Raw genomic sequence first — 26,822 nt, 5'->3', positions numbered from 1 at the left:
GACAAAGGTCTAAACTGATCTTCCTTCAGGCCAACGAAGTTGCATCTCAGGTACAGACTGTGGGGTAGCAATCCCAGCTCCTGTCACTAACTCACTCCTGTCAGTCCACTTCAGCCCTGCTCTGAGCCAGCAACATCATCCAGTACTGCCTGCTGACAATGGCAGAAAGGGTCTGTGCAGCTTCACAGGACATTTACCTTCATCTCATCCAGGTTGGCAGGGAGAGGGCCAGGCTTGCCCACTGCAGCATTACTGTTCTGTCTCATCAGACCACTGGAACCAGAAGATACTGAAGATGTGCTGCTGACTGTGGCAGAGAGATTTCGTACAGCAGGGGCACTGGCACCACTCTGCTGCTCTCCTGGAGGCCTGCAGGAAAAGAAAGAACACAGACATCAAAACCACAGTGGAAAGACACCAGAGGCCCTTAGTGTCCACAAACATACACATTCAGAAACATCTGGATCACTAGTGCTGCCCTAGGCTCTGAAGCACACCAATGCTCTCAACTGTATCCACGCCCCTTGCTGTGCCAACCAACTCACTTCAGCTGCTTTTGTCTGTCTCATCTCGCACTGGTTCTTTTTGAGGCCTTCTGGAACCTACAAAACTGAGTATGTCACACCCAGTGGCCACCCCTCACACCCAGAACACATCTCTGGTAAGAGTGCTGGTAAGTGCTTGCTAAGAGAGCTGCCACTGGGGACTCGTACTTAGGTGGGGCTGGCAGGATGGTCTGATAGTTGTAGTGCTGCTGCTGCTGGTTGAGGATCTGAAGCTGGAGAAAGAGCTGCTGTTGCTGCAGTATTTTGGCATAGGATGAATCCATGGGAGGAGCTCCCTTGTCCTGCTTTTGGTCCGGGGGAATATACTGATGATATTTAAGCTTCTTGACTTTCGGCTTCAACTCCTTGGCTTTTTTACTGCGCTGAGACTTCTCACTAGCAGACTTGGGCTGGCTTTGCTATTTAGAAGAAAAGGAGGAAGCAAGTAAGAATGAAAACACTGATATAATGTAACACCCCATGTAAGCCAGACCACACACTGGGATTTTAATTTTGAAATTCTCCGGTTTGTTCACCTCAGGGTCTTTCCATGCCTCTCTGAGATATTAGAAAACTCACTGGCACCAGCTTATGCTCCACCATAATGCAGGTCACCCTTCCCAGCACACCAGATCATTTGCTCATCCAGTGCAGACTCACTGACTCTAATTATAGATAACACTGATTGTTTCAAAACATTTTGCATTCAGCATCCATTTTATAGAAGGTGAATACAACGTTGAACAGAAAACCCCATTAAATATGTTACAATTAGTGTCAGAGGAAGACACTAGTTAGTGAGAAATGTTTCCTTCCTTTGCATCTGTTAATCTAATACTTCCAACTCCAAACCTGCTTAAAAGTAACCTTATCTTCCTTCAGACTACAACAATGAAGACATCAGCCAAAGTAGTACCTTAATGAGTGTTGGTGGGGGTTTGGCAGCAGTGAGAGCCACTCCATTGGTAAGACTAGCGGGCAGAAGAGGTGGAGGTGGCAGTGGTGGAGGTGGCTGCTCAGGTAGGAAAGGAGTTTCACTGGAGTCTGTGCTAATCTGCAACTGGGATGAACCCTGCAGGGACAGAAAAAGGCATAATGAATACACACAGGAGGAGGGAAATAATTTAACAGAGTGCAGGAAGTGTCCACTTAGAAAGATGGAGCACAGGCTTCTTTAATCAGACTCCTTTAATCCTTAATCAGACTCCTTTAACCCACTGCTTCAGTTGTCCCTGAGAAGCAGCATAACTTCTTAGGACAAAAAGGGAATCAAAATCCAACACCTGTATCTCCCAGCATTTCCTTCTGGGCTCATTTACACACAGGTTGTACCACCAAGCAATGGCTGCCCACTTCCCCACAAGGCATCACCATGAAGGTTTGTGAATAACCAGAGGAAGATATCACTGACACCACATGGAGCTAAGACTCCTTGTGAAATCTCACAGACTATACCTCTTAGGCAAGCCTTAGTCTCACTTTCTAGGCTCCTCTGCCACAAATCAGTGTGAAACTCCAGGGCACTGCAGGAGGCCTCCACATTCTCACCTGAGCTAGTGATGTACCAGTGGTGCTGGGGAGAGGCTCACAAATCCGGGAGTCCATCGGCGATGGGACAGAGCCTTGGGACTCATGGCTGGCTGGCTGTTCTGGGGAGAGGGCATCACTGCTGTCCTCATCAAAGGAGGAATTGTCTGCAACCTTTGGATAGTTCACCTGTCCAACTAAAAACACAAACATCAACCGTGGTCTGTAAAGTGGAGTAAGAAATGACTTCACTTGACACTAGATATTTCACAAAGACAATGATGGCACGGAGAGAGTTGTGCTTAAAGCACCAGCTAAAAATGAGAGAACAGAGTCCCAGCTGGATCAGGTTTAAGTGTTTACACTCACTATCTATCAGTACAATAAAATGATGTGGACTGGGGTATACCATTTCCCTTGCTCCCTAGGCAGGCAAGATCAATGAGCGTAAGAGATACTCAGACCTGTCCAAATCCAGCTCTGTGGTATGGTTTATTTCATTATCTGGCACCAAAGAAGAAGATTAGAGAGTGTAAGGTTGAGTCATGGCTTTTTTGGTGTTCATCCTGTATGGTGGAAGGTAGACTCTCTCTTGGATTCTTCTGTCTTGTAAGACAGAATCCCAAATTGTCTTCTAGTCTTACAAACAAGAAGGGCTATGGATTAAGTGGTGGCCCTGGCTGCTATTAGCATTTCTGTCCATCTACATGCACAGTAGATAAATTCACATGAGTGTACACTTGTAATATACCAAAGCTTTTTCAGACTACATTTTCTCACATTAATTTGCACCTCACCAAAAAATCAAGAGGAATCCAGAGATGCATTTCTCAGTCAGAAGGAAGCCACATCTCTTATGCATCAGTTCACAAGTTCACCCCTCCTCAACTACCTTGTGTTCACCAGTGAAGCCAGGCTCTCTCACAACACTGTCCTTTTGCTTTTTTATGGAAAGTATTCCATCCTGCTCACAGTTGTGTCCCATTTGTCTTTACAGTAGCTGTGCATGTTTGAGAGGATGAATAACCACAGACACACAGACTGCTCAGTCTGGGGAGACAGGAAAGAGCACTGCTGAGGCAGTGGGAAGGCAATTCCTCAGCATTCCTTTCAGCCCTTGGAATGGCACTGGCATGAATTACATCTGTTCTGGTTTATTTTTAAAGGGGTTGAATCCTCTGAAGTTTTTGAGTTCACAGACATCTTTTGTTTCATCACACCTGTTTATGTTCTGCCTCCTCTCCTGATCTAAGTCAGTGGGTTCTCCCTGGCCAACATTGTTGACATTATACTGAGAGAGGGATTTTAAGGAGACAATCTAAGGAATACAGTCTTCAACAGTCTTTAAAGTCTTTAGGGTATACAACTGCTTTCATACTATTCTGGAATGTCTACATCCCTATAATTTAATGACCCCATAGCATTATCTGGGCCAGAGGGAGATCTGCTTTTCCAAATCCTTGGGCTGAAAGCCTGTGATCCTGGGCCAGGAAAATGAGACCAGCCAGGCACTCTCTCAGACATGCAGGTTGATAGGTAGTCACAGCCACATGTGGGAAATGCCCTCCACAAAGATCCTCCTCTGACCTTACCAATAATAGCTTCCTTCAGGCTTGATTCCACAGGCAAGATGTTCTTCTCCACCAGCTCCATGGGCCCTGGCCTCTGCGCTATCTTCTCATTGAGGTCATCTGCCAGTCTGGCTCTCTTCAGCTTCAGCTGCTTAGCCTGCAAGGAGGGTTCAGCTGAGGTCTCTGTTTGGGGGAAAGTAAATAAAATGGCATCAATCCAACAATGGTCAACCCATGCCCTTCAGCAGTATTTTAATTCTATTCAGAAAGGTAACTGTACAGAAAAACAGCTGATAGATAACAACAGATAACTATACATTACAAAGATATGACACATTATGTGTATTTAGGTTATAGAGATAACTACAGTAGCCCTTGTGACAAATTCACTGTTCTCAAACTGATGTCACCAATTCTCGTTCATTTTTTCCCCCTGGCTGTGCCCCAAATTTGGTGCTCAGCAGCATCACAGCACTCCCTCTCTGAAGCTGAGGTTCATTACTACTCAGATCAAATCTGCCTCACTCCCTCTTGGACATTTTACACCATCTTCCCTTAGCAGAAGAGCAATCCATGGTCATTCTATTTCCTTGTTGCTCAGCTACACAAAACTGCACAATTTGAATTCACACAATGGATTTTTCTGAGAATAATCTCCGAGCAAGCAGAGTTGAATTCCTCCCAAGGAATCATGAAACAGGCATGATCTTCTGCCCGCTCCCAACCGGAAGGAAGCTTTGGAAGTCAGAGGCAAAACAGAAAGCTGTGAAAAAGGTAGTTACAATAAAGTTTATTGTTGATGTTTTCATGTTCAGCACTTGCCATACCTTCCAGAATGTGCATCCTAACCAGCTCCGATCTCTCTGGCCGGGACCGGATCTTGCGTTTCAGATAGTCCTCTGTCTGTAGCAAAAATAGACAAGCAAGAACCACTTTCAGCCGATCAGACACAGGAGTGAGGTAATCTTCAACAGCACAATGAAAAGAAACAACCATCTTTAGCTGTTACTGAGATCTAAATAAGCACAAAATGGAGAAGGGACCTATCTCCTGTCCCAGAGCACCCAGAACGAGCTTACTCTAAAGACGACCTTCTATTGTAATTACCTCAGTCACTTGTGCTATGCTACCCCATGGAACAAAAACTGGGAAGGACTTCCTCAGGAGCTGAAGTCTTCTTTTCCTGTTGTATGCACCACCACTAACTTGTGTCAGGGTAACTATCCATGAGATTTATTTTTATGTTAAAGATAAATGCACTGGTTCCATTGTTCACAGAAAATATTTTCACATATTGCTGGCATTCAGGGCTGACTTATGATTTGGGGATCTTTAATTTGATTAAATTGAATATGTTATTTGTTAAGCTAAAAACCCCATGCAGTCCCTTGGGGGGAAGAATCTAAATGCTGTGACAAGGTTTATTTCAGTTCCAGAGGTGCTTTTAGCTCTGCCTTTGGAGAAAGTGCTGTGGAGCAATGTACAGAGATGACCCTGACAGGCTGAACATGTTACTGTTTACACTGCTGAGGAATGGGAATCTGGAAGCAGCAGGTAATAGACCAGTAAATACTGGACATCAGGATGGGCCTTTGGAGAAAATATGTATTAAAGTCAGTCAGAAAACTGCACCATAATTGTTCAATTGCCCACATAAAAATATTAACTTAATAAGTTTTTAGGTAAAAAAGAGAAATAAGCAAAAGCCCTTTGGTCACTGGTCTTAATGCAAAGTTCCCCACTGCAATCTCTCCACAGTTTAAAGAGCCTCCCTTTCAGGTCTTCATCACAGCTGTTATTTTTTTACTTATGTTGCTTTCACTTTTCAAACAAAACTTAGTCATAACAAGTTACATTCCACTGTAGGCTAATCAGAAAAAAATATCCCCAGAGGCCTTCTGAGGAACAGAAATTATCAAGAAACTCCCCAGTTAGAAAAGGTGGCACATGAAGTATGTTGCCTGGCTTCCTCTTTCTGTAGAGCCAGAAGTCTGTGATTTCAGTGTCACAAGATTTTAGGGGGATCCTCTCTATTCAATTTTCCATTTTTCTAGTCTCCTAGGTAAAAATTGCACATGCAGGTAACAGAGAAACTTTCCTCAAAGGTGGAACTGAGCTCCACATGATAATTTAACAGCATTTAAGGGCTAAACACCATAAAAATAAAAATGCCAAGTGTGTGGACAGTGGGGAAGAAGAGTATCAGTCACTTCCTGAAAGATGACTCTAGGGAAAATCCAGGCACCATATTCAATGGGCTTTAGGCACAATTAGTTCACTGAGGGTTAACCAGCACCACGTGCAAGCTATAGAATACCCAATTCAACTCATTTCTGAATACAGAAAGCTGTATTACATCCAGAATATGAACAATTCCCTTCTGCATCTCATTAACAGCTACAGGATGCCCAAAACACAAGACATACTATTCCTGACTTTTCCAAAACTTTCCCAAAACGCTGAAGATTATATTGCATCTTACCCTGGCCCGCTCCAAACTCTTTCTTTGTTCATGAAATGCAGCTGGACTTTTCAGAGCTGTGGAGAGGAAAAGCATTTAGAGAAATGAATTATAATGATGGAAGTTCTCTCACTGCACAACCCTTCAGGCCAACCAAGTTAACAACAACACAACAACTGCCTCCTGCATCTTCCAACACAGTGAGGCTTATCTCCAGCTGGTACAAAGCAGTGGGAATTGCCATACTCCATCTGACAGCACAGGGACACAGGAACTGATCTGAAATTTTTGTGGGCCACTGGAGAGTCTAATAGAGGTACACTTCAAGTCAAACTAGTCACTGTTCCCAAAGTTGGGTCCAAGAATATGATTCAAAACCAGCCTCCCAAGAAAGCCTTTTACAAGCTTTAAGAGATAGTAAGATATCTGGGACCCTTATGGGAATGGCTCTGAAACATTGAAGAAGTCAAATGGTTGGAATGATGGGGGACAATGCTAATGAACTGCAAATCCCCTTTACTATCTTTTAATGTCAAAGGAAGCTGCAAGTCTTTCCTGAATCTGCATCTGTGTTTTGTACACATGCAAGGACTGGTTGAAAATCCTGCAGGTCCACAGGACACACACACTGCTCCCTGTAAGAGAAATTACCGTGAGAACAGGGACACTTGGAGAGAAAAGTACATCTGTCTATTGACAGAAAACCACAGCTTGAGGAATTAACTTCAGCTCTCCACAGAAAAGGCCTTCTCGCCCCCTCGGACCCTGCTTAAAACCAGAGCCAAAATGGATCAGGTTTTAAGAAACTGATCCTCTGCTGTCCAGGACCACACTAACCCTGGAGGAATCTCTCACTCTGCCTGGCTCCTCTGGAGCACACAAAGCTCACGTCCCACAGTAAAACCAGAGAGGGAGGGTAATGATGGTGTCAGTAGCTCCTCACAGTTTCCCTGAAGCTGCAAGTAGCTTGTTTTCTTAAAAAATGACCACACTGTGGTTTGTATCAAGAAGCACCTGAAAGGACATAATAATTTTTTTTTGTATTTCTGAAATACTCGTAACTTAAACTGACTTACCATCCAGCTAAACAGAAAAGTTAAAAAACTTCAGCTTTAAAGATAAGTTGCAAGTCTTTTGAAGACAGAAAACTAAGCTCATAGAGTTAGTAACTCCAAAGTGTTGCATCTAGGTCCTGTGAAAAATAGTCTGCTCATGTTATTTTTCACTTAAGACCAGTGACTAAGTATTTCTCAAATATAAGTTCATAATAAAGTCTCAAAAGACTTAAGAAATAAAAGCCCCTGCATAAATGCAATGTAAGAAACTATTTCTACTGCATGTGGAGCCTTCCCTGCCCTTTCCTACAGAATGAAATGGAGTAGCCACAGAAAGTGTTAAGACACCTTCTGTGAAAAGTAGAGTCCAGTCCCTCTGATGCCAAGATGATTTTTTGCCTTTTTATTTATATACCTTTTATATAACTTTTATGTATCCTCAGTATTCTTAGCATGCATATTTGTAATTCTTCAAGTCTGATAACTTACCATAGTCCTGGTATTCTGTTAGGCCAGGAGACCAAACATCCTAAAGGCCTCGTAGTAGGAGGTCGGAAAACGCTACGCTATCTTGGGAAACCAAGGCCCCTCTAGAACACAGCCTGTAAACTAGAGATTTGGCACATCCAGGGGAATTCCACAGATGAGGGAATATCACACCATTCATCCAGGCCTCCCATTCATTGGGGCATCCTTGTCAGATATGCTAATTTGTAAGGTCTATAAATTGTATAGGTGACCTATCGTGGGGGTGCACTGCAGCACATCCCACCTTGGCCAAGTGGTGCACCATAAGGATCCTTATTAAAATAGGAGGTAAAACCCCTTATCCCTTAACCATGTCTGGCTCTCAATTTTTAAGACCAGGGAAAGGCATCATCTCTAGGTTTACATCAATGGGGTAAGAAGTAGAATTCAGTCCACATGGCAAGAATTCCAAACATGCCAGGCATCATAGATAGGATCTGGACTACAGAAGTGAATGAAGAATAATTTGTAGAATAAATTAAAAATGACTGGAAACCACAGTGAGTATACAGACTTCTGCAATAATGGGGCAAATAGTTCCTGCTCACATTAGTTGCATAAATCTGGTTACAGAGAGAAATCACCAGAAAAAGTTACACAAGGTGTGAAACACACTTTGACATAAACCAAAGAGATATGGTTGGGATATTGTATTGCAATAACTACAAAAATAATGCAAAAAACTTCCCCATCTAGCCAAGGCACCAACGAGGCCTCAGCTGATGCCTGAAATGAAGTGTCCTGGGCAGTCTGACCATGGCACTCCAATGAAGAGCAAGGAACAACCAATATTATTCTCAAGTCGAGTGAGCTGCTTGTGAATACACACATGCTTGAACCTGAACGTGCTTTCCTTTCATTGCGAGCATCTCACAGGAAAGTGAAATAAAAGCTCAGGTCCACTTGGGCAAAGATAACAAGCAACATTTAAATCTGCATAAACATCTACCCTGGAGACAAGCAAAGCAGGATTCATCATGAGTCTTCAAAAGCTCTCTACCAGAATGTGCAGACACAGCAGTAATTCTTTACTCTCCCCTTCCTGCCTACCTCTGCTGTCAGTATGAGGCAGCAGATGAACTTTAAGTGACATTTCCCTGACCACAGCTAATGGTCAGAAAAGTCAACTGCAGGAGTTCAGCTGGTGTCACAGGTAGTCCAGGAAAAAACTATTGCATACAGAAGAACAAGGCAAGAAAAGAGTAGCTAAGAAGGAAAAAAGAAAAACACATATGCATTTAATAGTAAGTAATGCAGAACTGCTACAGGAATAATCTTGCAAAGAACAATTTCAGTCTCTCAGGACTGCTCTCTGGAAACGTGCACTGGGATGTAGCTGTCTGGGCTGGCAACATGACAGAGGACTTCATATTTGACCTCTGAAAATGTCAAGAGGGCACAAATCCTTCAGTGCTTCCCTCAGCAATCTAGGATGAAGTTGATATGTCAGAATAGGGTGTCTATTGTAAAATCATACTCCATTTGAAATTAACTAATCCCTGCACATTTTTTTGGCTTTGAAATGACTGCTTAGCCCAGAGCTGTGGAGAAACCCTGTTAACTTTACTGCAGCAAATAAAAAAAAAGGAAAAATATAATCCTATAAAGAACTCTGAAGCAATAAGGTGCTATTACAATAATCTGGGTGAACTCTAAAGGAGACCTGCAGTGCAGATAAGCCCCTTTTCCAGCTCCTACCACTGCCTTTCCCAGCCACTTAGCACTGATCCCTGCAAAACTGTTTCTGTGCCTCATAACCCGTCTGGCTCGCTCACCAGAGTGCTGCTTTATCCATTCCACTCAAAATTACCCATAGTGATAAAGCTCTACTCTTCTCAGCCATATCAGCTGTGGTGGCTCGTTCTGGCACTGTGTGTGAATGAGTAGCTGAGATGGTGGAGCAGAACCTGTGTGAACCAGGGGGGTGTGGGGCAGCATTCCCACTCTGTCCACAGCCCTTAGGACCTGAAGCATCAGCTATAACCACAGAGGGTTAGGGATGAGGAAACTCCTATCACCTGATGCTTTCTGACTGCTCGGCCTGCATAAAATACACTAAACTATTCCTTACAGTAGTTTGTCTAACCTGTTCTTGGAGACCTCTCATAAAAAAATGTAATATTATTGCAAAGAAATTATCCCAGTACACAAATGTTTTTACTATTTAAAAACCTTTCTGAATGTCTAATTTCTATTTCCCTTCATACAATTTATACTCTTTGTTCCCCACCTTACCTGCAAACATTACAGAGAACAATTTATTTTCTTCCTTCTTGCATCTATCCCTTTGGAAAACTTTGGTTCTCCTACAGTCTTCTGATATATAAAATGACCAAAGGCAGTTGCTTCAACCTTTCCTTGCAGATAACATTATCCAGACCTTTGCTTGTTTAGTCTCTTTTGGACTCCTTCCATTTAAGCTGCATTTTTTTGAAGCCTAGTGTCCAGAACTGGGTACATATTCCAGCCTAGGCTTTATTGGCTGTTATAGAGTCAAATGATTATTCAATAACACTTCTCAGTCACATGTCCCAGCCAGTTTGCCTTGTTTGTGTACATAAAACAAACAACATTCACTTGTGCTTGTCTCACAAACCACTGAAGGTCTCCAATCCTCTTCTGCAGAGCTGGTACCAAGCCAACCACTCTTCATCCTCAATTCAAGTCACTGACTATGCATTACAAAATGTAGACATTCTCCCTTTTTCTTTCCTTTTATTCCATGTTTGCTGGTTTCTCCAAACATTCTGAGTCCCAGTCCTGTCCTGCCCCCAGCCTACTAACCTGGAGCTTAATAAACATGCAGACTGTTCCTTTTCAAATCACTGAAAATACTCAATCGTGTCAAACACTGATTTTCTCCCTTCCCATCCCACCCAACAACCCTGCTCAACTCAACCTCCCAGTCTGACACACAGATTTCATTCCAATCCAGTTCCCTCACAAGTTGCATAGGCAGCTTCAGGTAGGCCCAGCTGGCTTCCAAAAACATCAGGCAAGGCTGTTTCAAAGTGCCTCATTAAACCCAAGAAGTGCAAAAACATTTAACACCCTGAATTCCTGGAGAAGCATTTCAACAAATATTTAGTCTTCTGGTAGATCCAGCTTCAGTAATGATCTCTTTTTCCCCACTTTTCCATGTCCCACGTGCCTTGCCCTTGATGCTCCAAGCAATTGTACTACAGGGGGAGCTCTACTATGGAACTATTGCCATAAAGTATCTCCTGCACCTCTCCATAGCACTTGCCCCTCTCCAAACTTAATTTGAATCCTTGAACTAACTATCCAGCTACCTTTGTGTGAGCCCTGATGAGAACAGAGTGCTGCCAGAGGAAAAAAAACCCACCAAACTTGCCAAACAAACAGTTTGACAAGCTCAAACAGCAGTATGAGCTGCTAGGTTTTCGTTTTCCACTGTATGCAGAAAATAAACAGTTGACACTGCAGAAGTAACTTCTGCAATACTCAATTTCAGTTAGGTTACCTCCTGCCTGCCTTTTGATTTTATTTCTACATGATATGTACATGGCATTTCCAGCCTCAGTAACCTGCAGTTCCACTTTCTGCTCTCGTTCCTGTACCTAGGTCTGGGACAAAGCATGTCAGCTCTCGGTTATGCTGACAAAACCGTCTGTGGACTCCGATCACAGTTGTTTTGAAAGAGTTATTTTAACCTGGTTTGGTATGCTGGTTTACAGCATGGCTCCACAAATAATAGTGTCAGCAAAGCTGAGCACAACTGCCCTGCCAAAGTCAGAAATGAGAGGCTGACTTTAAGGCCAGCACTGCAACAGGAGCTCCATCCTGCTGAACCATGGCCCCACATCTTCAAATTGCCCCATGCACCACAGGGAAACAGCCTGGAGTTACAAATGGGCCAACAAGTGCTAAAAAAGGGCTCAGTGACAGATGGGACAGTAGCATCACCAGTGGGGCTTGGGACAGCACAGTCCAGCAGGTGACCTCCACTGAGCTGTTCACACTTTTGTCCCACTTGGACAACTGTGGCAGTTTGTAACATCTGCTGTTAGGAGGATGAGTTTTAGCCCTCACCTTTAGATGACTGACAGCAGGACTTGATTTTCCTGCCACAGATGGGCTAGCAAGGATCTCATGAAATTCCTACTACATGCATCCAATTTCTTTAGTCTCTCTGTTGCCTGTTGTGGAGCATTTTGATGCTTCATCTCCAGAATTCCTGAAGCATTAGCATCTTTGTGGCCACACCCTCAGCTACCATGAGAAACCTCCCTGCACATCAATGATGCAACTGTTCCGTGCCTCCACCCTGCTTCAAAAATGTTGCAGCTATACATTGCAACTGTGTTCTTCCATCTGACCCCCCAAAACCAAGCAGCAGCACATAAGACCATCTACATTGACCCACTCCTTTCCATACAAAACCCACAGATGAAAGTTGCTAATCTTCACTTCAAAGCAATGTATTAATTCCTATGAAACGGTGCAAAACCCCAGTGTTTTCTCAATACAAGCCATATTTTGCAGATGGCGAAGTGTGAATGAATCACAGAACCACAGAATGGTTCGGTTTGGAAGAAACCTTAAAGATAGTGTAGTTCCAACTCCCCTGCTATGGTTTCAGGGTCACCTTCCACTGGACCAGATTGCACAAAATCCCATCCAGCCTGGCCTTGAGACACTGCTGCAAAGCATCAAACTTGTGCTGCTATATAAAATTGATTGAATCAAGGCTGAGGAATCAAACCCAAATCGTCAGTGTAACAGCAGAGACAAGCAGCTAAGCAAAATGGCCCAAATATTTCTGTTTGGAGTTTATCCCGCAGTATACAAAAGCAGATTTTAGCCATGCAAAGCTTTCAAAGATATTCATATGCAGACCTCAGAGTTCCTGTTACCTAGCGTGAGAAATAAGTGGAATCAAAACCAGATTGAGACACTCTAAGAATGAAAGACAGCAGGGGAAGGGGACTGATCCAACTGCTGAGAAAAAGAGGTCAAAATACCCATATACCCTGCATTTGCTTATGCAGCTGATGGAAGACACTGAGGCTTGCACGAAACCAAACACAGGGAAGAAAGGCAAAAGGATCTGCACAGATCCTTACAGCTCAAGTGTCTTGTGGGAAGCAGAGGCTGCAAAGCCTTCTGTAATCAGTAAATCACTACTCGAGGCTATCAGACTTGTAGACTGACAGAGGAAGCACATGAGCTTTCCTTGGCCATAGTATCTAGCTCATCATAGACAAGAAGGTGATATTTGAACAGCAAATCAGTTGGTAAGACAACACACAATGTTTGCAGAAAGGCTACAGCTAAATTCAGAATACTGAGTCAAATACTTTGCTCTTCAGATAGACCCATTCCTAAGGGAAAGAAAAAACCTTCCTTCCTTTGCTATGACAAAGAGAAGCTTGTGCCATGTCCAGCCCCAACCTTAGACACACTGATTTAATTCAGAATGGCAGAAGGCCTTCTGCTGCAGCTATTCACCCCTGCTCTCAACCAAATTCTGGTTTCTCTCTCTTGTTTACTATGCTTTCGTAAAAAGATGAGATAAAGTGCTGCAAATAGGCTCGATGACTTCCTCTGTTGGTTGAGGGTGGGGCTCCCACCCGTTGGATTTGCTAAGAGACACAGAACTTGAACCACAGAGCAAGGCAGTTAGCACTTTCTTCCTCCCTTCATCTTCACCCCACTTTCAAAAAGCATTTCTCACAGCATGGAAGAAAAAGGTATTAAAAAACGGGGTCACATGCACAGAAGGGGCTGTCATCTTGCCAGTGGGGCAGTGTCAAAGAGCTGCTGTGTGGTGCAGAAATACATAAAGGGGCTGGAGAATACACAGCTGAGAGAAGAGAGATCTCCGTCAACATCCTTTTCTTCATTTGCAGCTCTGGGGATTTCTCATCCAGTACACAGACCTGATCATACTTGAGAATTCTTGATACCATACCCCAGCACTGGTAAATGACCTTGGATTAAGACTAAAATATAAATATCAAGTTAAGGACAGGAAAAGATGCCACAGCTGGCAAATTGTCATTATTCAAATCCCAAAATACATAAACTCAGAAAATTGAAAATGAAGACTGACCTAAAAAAATCAATGCAAATATGTTTATGAAGGTAAGAAACACATCTCTGGCACTCACACAAATGCAGCTTTGCCCTTCAGTGACACCCTTCAATGACAATGTTATTGTGATTGAAGGATTATGAGTGCTCCTAGTCCCAAAGAGAAGAAAGGCTGGAGAAAGGTTCCTTCCCACGTTGCTGCTGTTGCCAGCACTGCCAAAGTACAGCGTTACTGATTCAGTGCTGCAGCTCCACCAAGTCCTCCCCACTGCCCAGCTATTCCAGCCACCAGACACACACACAAAACAGCAGCCAGATGAAGTCTCTGATAGCAATTTTTGGTGAGCCCCAGGCTGCTGTGGAAGCCAGAGCTCCGGTCCTGCCTTCCTGACACCCTGCCCCAGGCAGCCAGCCCTTCTCCTGGGTCAACATTCTGAACCTGCACAGCGAACCAGCTCGTGCAGCTGTTTTTCCCAAAGGGAGCCACTTTCCAGCTCCCTGCATTGGGCCTGCCCTGGCTGCTGAAGCACACGGGCAGGGGGAACTGCGGTACCCTGCCCCAGCTCAGCTCACCCTGGAGACGCTCACCAGCTGCGCTGCTTCCAACGCCTGCACCAGGCACCTCTCCAAAGCCCACTTTCAGCAAAGACTGTCAGTAACTTTAGTACAGCAGTATCCCACTGATGATGCAGCTGAAGTTTAAGATTTTGATTAACTGTGTGAAAAGCCTGAAGTATAGGTTTGTCACGGTAAACATGAAATTATTGGCAGAAAGGACTAAGATTTTTCCAAGGCCCAACATTGAGTTAATTTAAAATCTAACATATGTGCAATTTCTCAGAAAGTTCATCCTCTTTAGAAGCAAAATGGAAATTGTCACCCATGGTAACAGTTATCAGATCTGTGGATGACTATGGCTACAGCTTGGTGTCAAAAAACATTTCCAGCAAAGACAAATAATGTATAATCTGCTCCATTCTTTGCCATAAATTCTTGGCATTCAAAAGACATTACCTAAATCCTGAAATGAAAAATAAAAAAACACCTCTAACTGAAAAGGAAAAGGAACTTCTACCAGGAACCCTTTGATCCATGCATTCATGGACCAGACTTCACACCTGTTTTGTGCATGGATAACTGGCCTGTGCAAACTCCTCTGATAACTTTCCAGAGTGTCCAGGGTGGGAAAGGTATGGGATCGCAAAAGGACAGACCATTCCCAGACAACAAGTAAGAATGAACCTAAGACAACTGTGGGAACATGAAGGGAAAAAACTTTATTGCCTATCAGACTTTACTTCCCTGAACTGGAACAATAACAGTTGCAATAACTCTTGCAACTGGCAGAGTTAAACCTTCTATCACGGCAGGGATCAAGGACCAAACGCAGCCTAAAAAACACCTGAGCATGGTCATCCTTCTACAGCTTCAGAAAGGGCAAACAGCACATTTCCATCCTAACACAATGAGCTTTATTACTCCAATCATGTCTTATTAGTCACAGATCATATAAACACATGGAAAACACACTCAGACAGACATCTAAAAATACAAACAAAGCAGATGCAGTTATTAGTCCTCTGACAATGAGACTCTCAGCTTAAATGTACAGACAGCCCTCTACACACATAGCCTGAAGGCTTTGAAATTCTGCTTCAAGGAAAATGATCAAAGTCAAATAACCAGCAAATAATTCCTGGGAGACAAGTTATAGGTATACAATCAAATTAAAATAAAAACAGTTACAGATTTCTGTGCAACACACCAGAAACAGAAAAAAATGTAGAGGACAGCTGCAAGTGTCATCTACTTTTTTTTTCTTTTTATTTTACAGTACTTGTTTAGTGTTTCAGTCTTACTCTCAGAGCATGACACTGAATATATTAAAAGTCTAGCTGCAGCTTCTGTATGGAGTAACAATATTTACAGTCCACATACATGTTTTTAACTCCTTGTCCTAAACAAAATTACAGTTCAAGCTTAAAAGGATGAAAGAGAAGCACTTGCCAATGTGCTGAACAGCAGATATAAGATGGCAGGGAAGTGAAAATTTGTATTTTTGTTTTGTTATGACAAATAGATTCCATAAAAATACAGGAATGTCACTACAAAGACCTGATATGTAAAGTGGTGAGAGAATGACGGGGATATGTTACGTAGCAGGAAGAGGTATTTCAGGGTGTTAAAGCAATAGGTTTAGCTGCAGCTCTAAGAGAACACACCACAACCTTGAAATGTCAGCTGTGTAGCCACACTGCAACAGTTCCAAGTCAGTAGAACTCCACCCAGGCATAGCAGTTCATCTATCCCGGCCCTTATGTAGAAGACAAAATATATCTGAGGCATGAAGAATTTGCCCCTGAAGCCACCATCATGATGGTAGAACAGCTTGTGCCATGAAAAATACTGCACCTGTAGGTAACTGTCTCGTTCTGACAGCTTGCTGCCTCTCCTTTCTCTGACAAGCATAGAAAGATGCTCCTACTTCACAATTAACAGTTAATTTATAAAACTTACTTTTTGTTTTGTTTCTGACATTTAATATGTTCTATTGTAGCTATTGTATGTAACGAGAAGCAAAGGTTGATTATATCCGCAACTGACAGGTCTCCTTAAATTAGCACACATACACTAAATGGATGAGATGCATAATAAGAATAAATAAGAAAATATGAACATAAATATTAAATACAGAGCCATGCAGCAATAAAGTTACGAGTGCATAATTTTCAAGTATTTAAAAAACTAATTTTTTTTCTAAACTGAGAAGTAGTTAGACTATCAGGTAAAAGCTAAAGCAGAAACAGCAGTTTTAGCTACCCTACACAAACACAAGTGTGGATGTAAGGCCAAATCCTGGGGTAGAGATGTTGAAGTCTAGAGACATTATTTAACCTTAAAAACTCACATGTGGCAAGCACTTTGCTTCCCAAACTCAGTATCTCAAAGATCCTTGGGTTTTTGTGATGGTAGCTGTGCTGGATGCTGAAAACCAGCTGCTACAAGCTTTGTCTAGATGATGATCAACACTGATATGCTAAAGCATAACCTGTGTTCTGTACTCTTAAATCACCAGCTGTCTCCAGTAAATAGCGTTTCCTTTAGAATTCATTTTAAGCAATGAAGTCTCTCAGACTCCCAAAAAAGCAAATACTGTGTTTCAGTTTTATAACAAATATTACATTTTGTCCACTAGCCTTATGGCTAATAAAAAATGCAGCAAGTGACATGAAAGGTCTAATGAGATGATAATCATTAGACTGCCTGCTGTATTACAGTAATTTCTAATCATGTGACATGTTGGAATTGAACCCTGGCACGCTTCTCTCATGGAATCCGAGGATAAAATACACTCTTGTACTCTGAAAAAAGCTCAAGCATCCAGCAGGCTGCACGTCCCAGCGAAAACTGGATCAGTGTTGGTAGCACAGACCTAGAGCATGGAAACACCTCAGCACCTGTTAAAGCAGTCCCATTAGAACCTCCATGCATAAATTCCATCCTCTTTGGAGCTCCACAGTCATGTTTTGCGGCCCAGAACACAAACACACAGAGGAGTTGGATGTGGGCACAAAAGCTGGCAAACATCAGATACACTGAAGTGACAAAGAAGCTCCTGGAAATTCTCAGCCTGTACAGCAGCCTTCTTCTGGCTTTCAGTGCAGGCAATGCCCTTTGCAAAGGACGCCTGTGTCATTTTTCAGAGACTCACACAGCACTACTACAGAGAAACACAAGGCACATTCCCAGAAATTATCTACTTCTGCTTCGCCAGCTTGGATAGATGTGATGGTCAAAACAGCTTTCCTGCAGCATTGTGCCATAAGACAACCTTGCATTCTTGCCTGTATTTAGTGTTTGCAGCCAGAAGCCAAAGATCACAATCCTGATGGATAAAACAAACGGCATGCAAAGCTTTAAATCTTGCAAAAAAGAAAAAGAGCCACATATTTTGCATAACAGAGTATTGCTAAATTTGCCAAATGTCTTTCCCCTAAAAATTTTTGCTATTTTAGTTGAAGATACTTTCCACATAACTTTCTACTCAGATGTGCATTAACTACTGTTTTAAACACTCTCTTCAAGAATGAAAAATGGGGTGTTTAATATTCCCTCCAAAAACCTTACAATAGCCGTAACCTTTAAATTCGACACTAAAAAATGACAGCATCAGACTGTTCTTCTACAGCACAACAGAGTTCAAAGAGCTGAGCACAGACAGCAGATTTTTGTTTAACTTGTATTTTGTGAGGACAAGAAGATGAAAATCATCTCTGCATAGCTACAAAAAAATGCAAATAGCAAAAAAGGCTTGTCTATTTGCACTGTTAGAAAATAGGCCAAAACCTGAATAAATATAAAAACTCAGCTCTCCTTTTTTCAAGATACAGTCGTTGTAGCTCAGACCACAGGTATGTCAGCTGCAGGTGAAGACTTGCTTCCCACCATTTTTCTAAGGGCAATTGAGAATTTTAATCTTGAACTAATGAATCCTGCTATTAGTAAAAGGTTAGGCAAAGTGGTAACAGAAAGCAAGAAGAATCAATGAAGCATAAAACACAATTATTTTGAATCCTCTTTCACTGCCCATAAATGCTTTATTTCTTACTACAATACACTAATCTTTTAGTGGAGAAAAGGCCCACTGTAGGTGGCTGGTGGGTTGGGAAGGTTAAGTGAGATTAAGTGTACTTGGTAAAAAAATGTTGAAACATTTGCCTTTCTGCTCTACCATATAAACAAAATTCCACGTGGGACAAAGTAAGCAATTCCTAGCTCTGTTATGAACAAGCACAGCAGGAGTAGCATAACTCTCACTTTAAGGTGACACAAACGTGTCATCTCCCACTCCTCATATTTACAGTGTCCAAAAACCTCGTGTTGATGGAAGCCTGCAATGAAATTTCTTTTAGGGCACCAATTTGCAGAATAAATCTTATATGGGGTTTGGATTCAGTCAGGAGAGCCAAAGGTACCAATAGGAGTTTGCACACTACATAGCCTGTAATGTAAAACAAAACCTTTCACTTTTCCCACACTTGGCTGAGGGATTTTTCCATGGCTGTTTGCCTTCAGATATACAGGAACTGATCTGTATCACAGGCTAATCTAAAGGAACATGTAGGAAAGCACAGTAAGACCAAAACAGAAACAAAGTCGATGCTGAGGAAGTGACATTCCACACTCTGGATGTGAAGGTGAATTGGAGGTGTGGTGCCAGACAAGCCGTAGTCTGGTCCCATGGGCTGAATGCATATTAGCTCTAGGCAGAATATTTTCCACTTTACTTTCATTCCAATTTAATCCAGCTCTCAAACTTCATTTTATGGTGTAAAGCAAGGCACAGTAGGCAGGTGCCATCAGGAGCTTCACTTCAAAAACACATTCCTGACACAAGCTGTAATGCAGATAGAACTGCAACCATCACAATTCTCTCAAGAGTATTAAGACTCTCCAGATAGAAAATAAAGGAAAGAAAAGAAACCAACCAGCATCTGACATGGCAAGAGCTCTTTTAGTTCAGCACCAAACCATCCTCTGGATTCCCACTTATATACTTGTGTTGAATCATCATGAAGGACTGTGTGGGGCTTGGTTCCTGGCTAACAAACTCAAGAGGGACACAAGTTCAGCACAGCATGCTCAGTAGCAGGTGACAGCAGAACAAGATTAAGTACCTCAATGTTTTCACAGAGGAGAGTCCAGAGAGAAGAAAGAATACAGGATATTTGCATATTCCCAGCAGTAAAAAAAAAGTCTATTCTGGAACTCCTGAAGGTAGAAGTAAAGCTGTCATGGTGCTGAGATGCATTCTGGAGGAACGTGGTCCCTAGTCATCCTCTGTACTTCTCAGGTTAAAAACAGGATTTTTGCTTTAAGTATCACAATTTATCTCACATCTGATCTTTTCTTCAAAAACGGCCCAGGCAAATTACATTTTAAACATTTCCCTATGTGTGGTTATTTCCAGCTGGCAGGTATGGGTATATGATACCATTACTTGGGAGGAACTAATTTCAAATCATGTTTAGAACAGATGTGTTAAAGTGGGTTTTCTCCATTGCAGAAAGGACCTTTTAATGTGTTGCCAGTATTTTCATAATGATATCTTACTAAATGTTTTCCTTTAGTCCGTCACAAAATTCACATGTAAGGGATATAAATGATGCAATGAAGGGCACAAATCTGCAAAGACTAGTAATGTAGGCTATGTTTTAAATAAATTTAAGACTCACTAATTATTCTGGATGCCTTATTTGAATTACTTGCAAGAGCCTCATTTTCAAAAGGCCTGTAAAACAGACCCCTCTCAGGAATCACAAGTTTGGCCAGGCACACTTTGAAGAAAGCCAGTACTGAACATAAGTTAATACAGTATTTGCATACATATCCACTTAAAGCAGGACACCACAAAGAAGTCAGGAACATTTTCTTCTGAGAAGCATTAGTAAAAAGGCACAGTCACTGGGACACTAGTCTTTCATCCAAAAGCAAGTAAGTGTATTCTGTAGAAGCTCGTATACAAGCTCCTCAGGTTAAAAAAATAGACAACAGGTAATGATATGTCCAGACAGGACAATCTTCTCTTTTTGCTTTGGTAACATAATTTTAAGCAGGGGTCTCAGAAACCTCTTAAAGGACATTACTGCCACTACAGCAAGCCACTTCAGTTGACAGAGTGCTGCTGACAGGTTCTCTTCATTCAGAAAGCTGATAATCTAACCTTCAGCCCTCAGTAAAGTCTAAGTCACAGCACCGAGTCATATTACAGTGTGCACCCCAGAAACAGAAGAAATGAGAAATTTCTCATTACTACACCATCTTCAAGTAAAGCTTCTGAAACAGGGTGGCAGAAAATCTTTTGAAAGAAGAAAATACATACCTGATGCACTGCATTTTACTACAGCTGTTGAGTGAAAAAAATTTTGAGAGGACCTCAAAAATAAAACATTTGCTGTGTGGTCTTGCCTCAAATTGTTACCTATAAGTCATCTAGTTCAGAGGTACCAAAGCATGACAAAACTATTTGTCAGACACCTTTTTTGCATTTTTGGGGGAAGAAAGAGAGCAAAAGAGAAAAATACCTTCACCAACGCTAATCTGACAGTGAAAGCTTGGCTTTAGGGTAGATCCTCTCTGTTTACCCAGAAAAGTAAACATTCTCTGCCTGCACAGATTTTGCCTTTCCCTGCAAGAAGGGCAATGGCTGATGCCCATAGGGGCTCATCCTAGCTGTTTTCTAGCTTGTTGGTTAACATCTTGTACACAATGCCTGCTTTTGGCCAGTTTATGGAATATGTACACACAAAGTTACAAGTGCCTCAGAGGTCTGGGGAGCTGACACACTGTAAGAACAGAAACTGCAGAGGCAGGAAGCCTGTTAAAAGAGTGATTAGCAGTATGGGTCAAGTATATAAGGCACTTCTAACATAGTATGTTGTCCAAAGACTGTGCACTGAGATGAAACGCAAGCCTTATTTTGCAGCACAGTTACACTTGCAGGCATTGCTCTCTTCCTCAGTATCGGAGGTGGCACCAACACCTCAGGAGGACAGGCTGGGTGGGACAGGGTGGGGCTCTTACACATGATGTTTTCCATGCAGAAGCAGAGAACCTGATCCTTTGAATCATATGGGAAACCATTCTCCACCGAAACACATGCATACAAACAGCAGGGCAAAGAATTGAAGTGGTACTTACGCGGCATGATCCCTTGGCTCACCAGCTCCTCCCGCGTGCGTCGCTGCTGGAGCTTCAACTGCAGCACTGCACGACAGCAGAGAGAAGGGAGAGAAGGAAACCCATCAGTGCGAGGAACAACTGAAGAGACATTTTCAAATGCATCTTGCTTTCTTCTTTGGATGCCAAGGCAGTGGTGAGCAGCAGAAGGAAAAGACCCCCCTCCCACTCTGCTGCCCTGCCCCGCTGCAATTGCAGAAGTGGCCCCCAGCAGTCAGGTTTCCGTAGGCTGCTGCAGCCAGGGGGAGAGGAAGTTGCGCAGGGTCTTGGCAGGGTGATAAAAATCCACAAAGCCAGGCCTGTTTCTCAGTTCTTTCTAGAGCACCAACTGCTTTCCAAACCATTAATATTAAAAAACAAACAAAGAGAAACACCAGCTGACAGTCCTCCAATAAACAGAGAGTGACACCCCAGCTGCTAATGACTCCTGAAAACTCTAATTACTATGTGCAGATTAAATGATATGTCAAAATTGTTGGTCGTTACTCTAAATTACAAGGCTGATTTCCTTCCTCAGCTCAGAAATTCACCTTCAGAAACATCTCATGAAAGTGAAACACCACAGATACACCTAGATGTGTCCTTTCACCACAAAAGGAACCCCCTTATCACTAGAATTTTTCCTATTTATTTTATCATAACAGAACATATTCGTGACATGTGTGAAATGCAATTAGCTGGGTTTTTTTCTACTGCAAATCCCTGGAATAGTCATAATTTTAACATTTAGATTATAACAGCAGTTTCCCTTTAAACTATACAATCAAAGCAACATTCTAGATTGCTCTTACAGTCAAAGTCACCTTCCATATGAAAGCAACGTTTCAAAACTGAAGACAAATTCCCCTGAATGTGTAGTCACATATGTCTCAAAATAGGACAATCTGAGTATCACTGAATCCCATCTGCAATCATGCCAAAACTCCTAGGTATACTCAACATAAAATATTGTAAAATGAATGGCAATGGATCTCATCTCCCCTGTTTTAATTTTAATTTCTCTTATGTTTTTTTATAGTCCACATTATGAAATTCCACACAAATGTAGTGGAACCACTACAGAGAAAAACTGCTCTACAGTCTAACTATTCAATCTCATTATAACCCTTATGTCTCCTTTCTTAAGTACTTTCTTTGTCCAGCACATTAATTTCATACATTATATCCAAATTTGTAGAGTACACTCCCTAGAGTAGAGATCAAAAACTTTTAGAAGATGCCACTTTGTCTACTTACAGACATCATCACATTTTACCTGTTTCTTTCCATCTCCTATCTGTAGTTTGCATTTGACTAAGATACATCTTCCAATATGGGTTCTGGTCTTCATATGCACAGAAAAAGAGATCCATCTCTTCCTTTCTATGGTTGTTTCCATAGCACCTAATCACCCTGACTTAAATCACATTTAATTTTCTTCTGGGATTTTTCTGGCTTCCACTTCCATTGACTCTTGATGTACCTTTCCCTGAAACTGTTTATGACAGTGACAGGAGTACCTCCTACCAGTGGAAAAACCTCTGTGCACACAGCGTGCAAACAAGTTACCTCTCTTCTGTTTCTTAAGACAAACAAACTATGATTTCTTAATATATGCATCCTGGGCAGGAAACTACTTTCTTTTCGTACATGGAAGTGAGAGAGGGGAGGAGGATGTACAGAGCACTATGGTAATTCAGTGTGGGATCAGCCAAGAGCCAGAAGGAGGAGGAGGGAACACAGAGGGGAAGGAACAGGCCCTTCATTTGGCTGTGAAACTGCAAACAGAAGTGGTAGTTCCAGACTCTTCCTCCCACCCAGCATGAGATCGCACTCCTACTTCTGTGCTAATGTGAGGGCTAGCACAGCTCACAGCCGGCCTGCTCTCATTTGCTGGATTCCTTTTGAGGCTATCAAAACCCAAATCTACACGAGCACTTGATCTAACACCTTGCTGAGAGAGACAGTGTCAAATCTCTCACTCCCCCCATCACCTCTCTCGTCCCCCTGACTGCAGGCTGGACTCACTGGCAGAGACCACAGCCCAGGCAAAACAGGCACCAGTTTTTGCTTTAGTGAGTTGAAGAGGATGACCACATGGCCAGGAGCTGTAGTGGAACGACCAGGACCCCAGGCATTCACCAGCACTGAAGGTGGGAGTTGGACTTCATCCTTCCAACATTGCCACTAAGTGATTTCTGTCCCATTAGGAGTGGCCCATTAAATCTCTCACTGCCTGCCATTACATCCCCTACCAAGCTGTTTAAGGACTCATATCCATACCCTAAATTAGCACATCTTACTAAATGTATACAGGCAAGGCACAGACCTACAGCTTTAGGTCCATCTCCCCAGCAGATTATCTTATATCTTATTTGTGTCCTCTATTTATAGACCTAGTAACGTATGTTAGCCCTTTCTGTCTCTTACTTTCTACAACCATCTACCTTCCCTCACATTTCTAACCACACCTGCTATTTCCTTTTCACCTCCCAGATGGGGATTTTCAGCATAAAACTCCCCCACATAGGTGTGGCTGGCATTTTTTGCTCCTGGGCGCACACTTGTATTGTCACCTGCATTAATGTGCACTTTGCTCAACTGTCTCAGTTTGCCTAAATGATCTAAACTATTTTTTTTATGGCACAATTAATTCCTCCACTAATATTTGCTCTGATCACACTGTTACAACCTCTTGCATGTGTTTCTGGACTGCAGCGAGCTGATCTCAGCCAGAAATACTTTTCTGCTTTCTATGATTACAACCAGTTCTTAATCCAATTAAGCACTACTTCATTAAATTCAAATATTCTTCTTAAAACCAAAGTACCCCATGCTACCAAGTTAAAGATGTTAAAAAAGTCTGTTGCACCTAGACAAAACCCCTAGCAACCAAATTTCACTTATCCAAATGACAGAATGACATTTGGGCAGACCTGTTTTTCACAAACTGAAAAGCTGATCAGCGTGATTGTACTGTTCTTCTTATACCACCTAAATTCTTGATCAAATTTTCCAAAGGGTTTTTTTCCTGGAACTATCAGCAGATGAGCCAGTCTTTACTCACTCACCCTTTGTCAGCAGTGATGCAAAACGTTATTGGTCTTTCGCTCTTCTGAAGTCTCCCTGCTGTTCCCAGATTTATTAAAAATGACTCTCAGTCAGACTGCTAGAGACTTCATCAAATGACTTAGAATTCCCCTCCTGACCGCAGCCTCCCTTATAAATTTTCTAAATATATCTTATTTCTTTACTAGTTACCATCTACTACCCATTTTCTCTACCCATTATATGCACCTTTTATTTTTAAACCCTATGTCCCTTCACAGCAAGAAACTAGCAACTGTCAAGAGAACTAAACTGGAGAACAGAAAAAAAGTAATTTTCAGGACCCTTTTTATAAGCATTAAGTGATTCTGGGATTTATGAATGCATATACATACGTATTAAGCACAAATTATTAGCTGATTAGCCATCAAGTTCTTTTTTTTTCCCAATACAGCTTATTTTTGTGGCAGGGAAGAGGGCAAAAAGGATTATTTCAGTTCACTCCTAAATACATTTTGGCTTAACTAAGTACTTGGAGTTCCCAATGCCATTTCATATATTTAGGAGATCACCTGTTTACATGTGCAAGTGTGTGAATCCTATATATAGATTAACAGATGTCCCAAGCACCAATCCAAGGCTGTTGTACATGGAGCTCAGCCAAAGGTCTAGAATGACCAGAGAAATTCAAAGCTACTCTAAGACAGACTGAAGTGTAAGTCCTTCAGTCACTAATGGACAATCTTCTGTCTCCTTTATCCCTGTACTTAACCTGTAATTAGTTTTCAAATTAAGAATAAATCAGGTCATATAAAGAGCGGTGTGTAACCGTTGGCTAGAAAATAAGTTCCAAACTGGTGCCCTTCTACTATATGCAATACTTTTTGGGATTTCTATGATTGTCAGATTTTCCCACTCAAATCTGGGCATAATTTATTTATTTCACAAGCATGAAATGTTCCCAATTAAATTTTGAACAATGTTTTCATATCACTAATGGACCGTTCCAAGAATTAGTAAAACATTCCTGAGAAATCTGGGAGCTAGGATAGAGGACCACTGCCAGCAGTTTAAGAGGAGTAGAGAACTGTGGTGGTGGGAGATGCATTAAATGACAAATAATATTGTGATACAGCTACTACCAACAGAGTTACCCTATTAGTAAAATACAGAATGTCACAATTGCTTTGTGTTCATCTTAGCATAAAACTTTCTCAACAAGGAACCCACAGGCATATTCCAGGACCAGCCACTCATGGCTGGTGGCAGCTCAGCTTTATCAGAATATAATTAATAATCAGAGCCTGCACCCACAGGGGTGTTTTCAGAAAAGCTACAACTGGTGGTAATTCAGGGGTGCATTAGTAGTAAGCAGAAGCAAGAACAAATATCTATGATGAGCTAAGTTATTTTTTGCAGCTCATCACCTGAATCTGCAGCAGCGTGCCTTCCTTTCTATTTCTAAACCACACTGCATTTAGTAGTGCAGCTAGAACTACTGCAGAAACTAGACTGCAGATTCTGCACTTCAGCATTTCAACAGTGAAAAATAAAATGAAAAACTCTTCAAAGACTGTCTCACATACCAGGACAGGTTTGTGACAATAAATTAATAAAATATTCTGCATTTTTTAAAAGCCAGTAAGAAGAAGCACACAGCTGAGAACTTCAGCTTGTGGTGAGACCTTGTGCATGTTATACTGAATATAGACTTACTGCTAAAGGGACTCTGTGCTCACATTTCTACAAAACCTTTCCTGCTAAAGAATCCCAAGCGATACTTAAGGTCACCCAACCAAGGTAATGATTAAGCACAGCCATATGGTGGATTACAACTGGGACAGCATGAGCAGCAGTGCAGATCAGGAAGGAAGGAAGGCTGCTAGAGCCAAATAAAACCCTACAGAGGGACTGGGGGAGGCAGAACTCCCAGGAATTTGGGCTGAGATACCCATGCAAAAAGGGAGAGTGCAAGACAAACTGCCTATTAACAAGAAAGTCTGTGTGCACACAGATGTAAGAATATCGATTTTGTAAATTCAGTGAAAGCAGTCTGCCTGATAGAAGAATTCATCCTTGCAACCCAATAAATAGACCATGTGATTAGGAAGCAAAACTACTGAAGAACAAGTGAAATTAGCCTAATTTCATTAAGCTGAGGAAAGTGCAAGCATAAGTAAAGGCAGTAAAAAGCAATTTATTGCTCATTTATTTGTACATTGTTCAGCACCTTTGGAGAGCCCATTTTGAAAGCACTGAGCAGCTACAGCATCCTCTTAACTCACAAGGAAGCACTAATGCAGCACGAGCT

General features: G+C 42.0%; 1 protein-coding gene across 4 annotated transcripts in view; it reads right to left on the bottom strand.

Moving 5' to 3' along the window:
* Window positions 1-26,822, bottom strand: part of MRTFA (myocardin related transcription factor A) — a 69,679-nt gene that overhangs the window by 9,104 nt on the left and 33,753 nt on the right. For all 4 annotated transcript variants that reach the window (XM_015627984.3, XM_015627986.3, XM_015627987.3 and 1 more), the window contains exons 2-9: window positions 21,446-21,511; window positions 6,126-6,181; window positions 4,471-4,546; window positions 3,665-3,826; window positions 2,094-2,269; window positions 1,462-1,617; window positions 714-964; window positions 198-369 (exon numbers count right to left, since the gene is read on the bottom strand). In XM_015627984.3, the coding sequence (XP_015483470.1) occupies window positions 198-369; window positions 714-964; window positions 1,462-1,617; window positions 2,094-2,269; window positions 3,665-3,826; window positions 4,471-4,546; window positions 6,126-6,181; window positions 21,446-21,511 (1,115 nt within the window). The remainder of the gene's footprint in view (window positions 1-197; window positions 370-713; window positions 965-1,461; window positions 1,618-2,093; window positions 2,270-3,664; window positions 3,827-4,470; window positions 4,547-6,125; window positions 6,182-21,445; window positions 21,512-26,822) is intronic.

The sequence above is a fragment of the Parus major genome, chromosome 1A (genome assembly GCF_001522545.3).
Source record: "Parus major isolate Abel chromosome 1A, Parus_major1.1, whole genome shotgun sequence".
In the NCBI taxonomy this organism is placed as follows: Eukaryota; Metazoa; Chordata; class Aves; order Passeriformes; family Paridae; genus Parus; species Parus major.
This window is presented reverse-complemented; position numbering and strand designations above follow the sequence as displayed.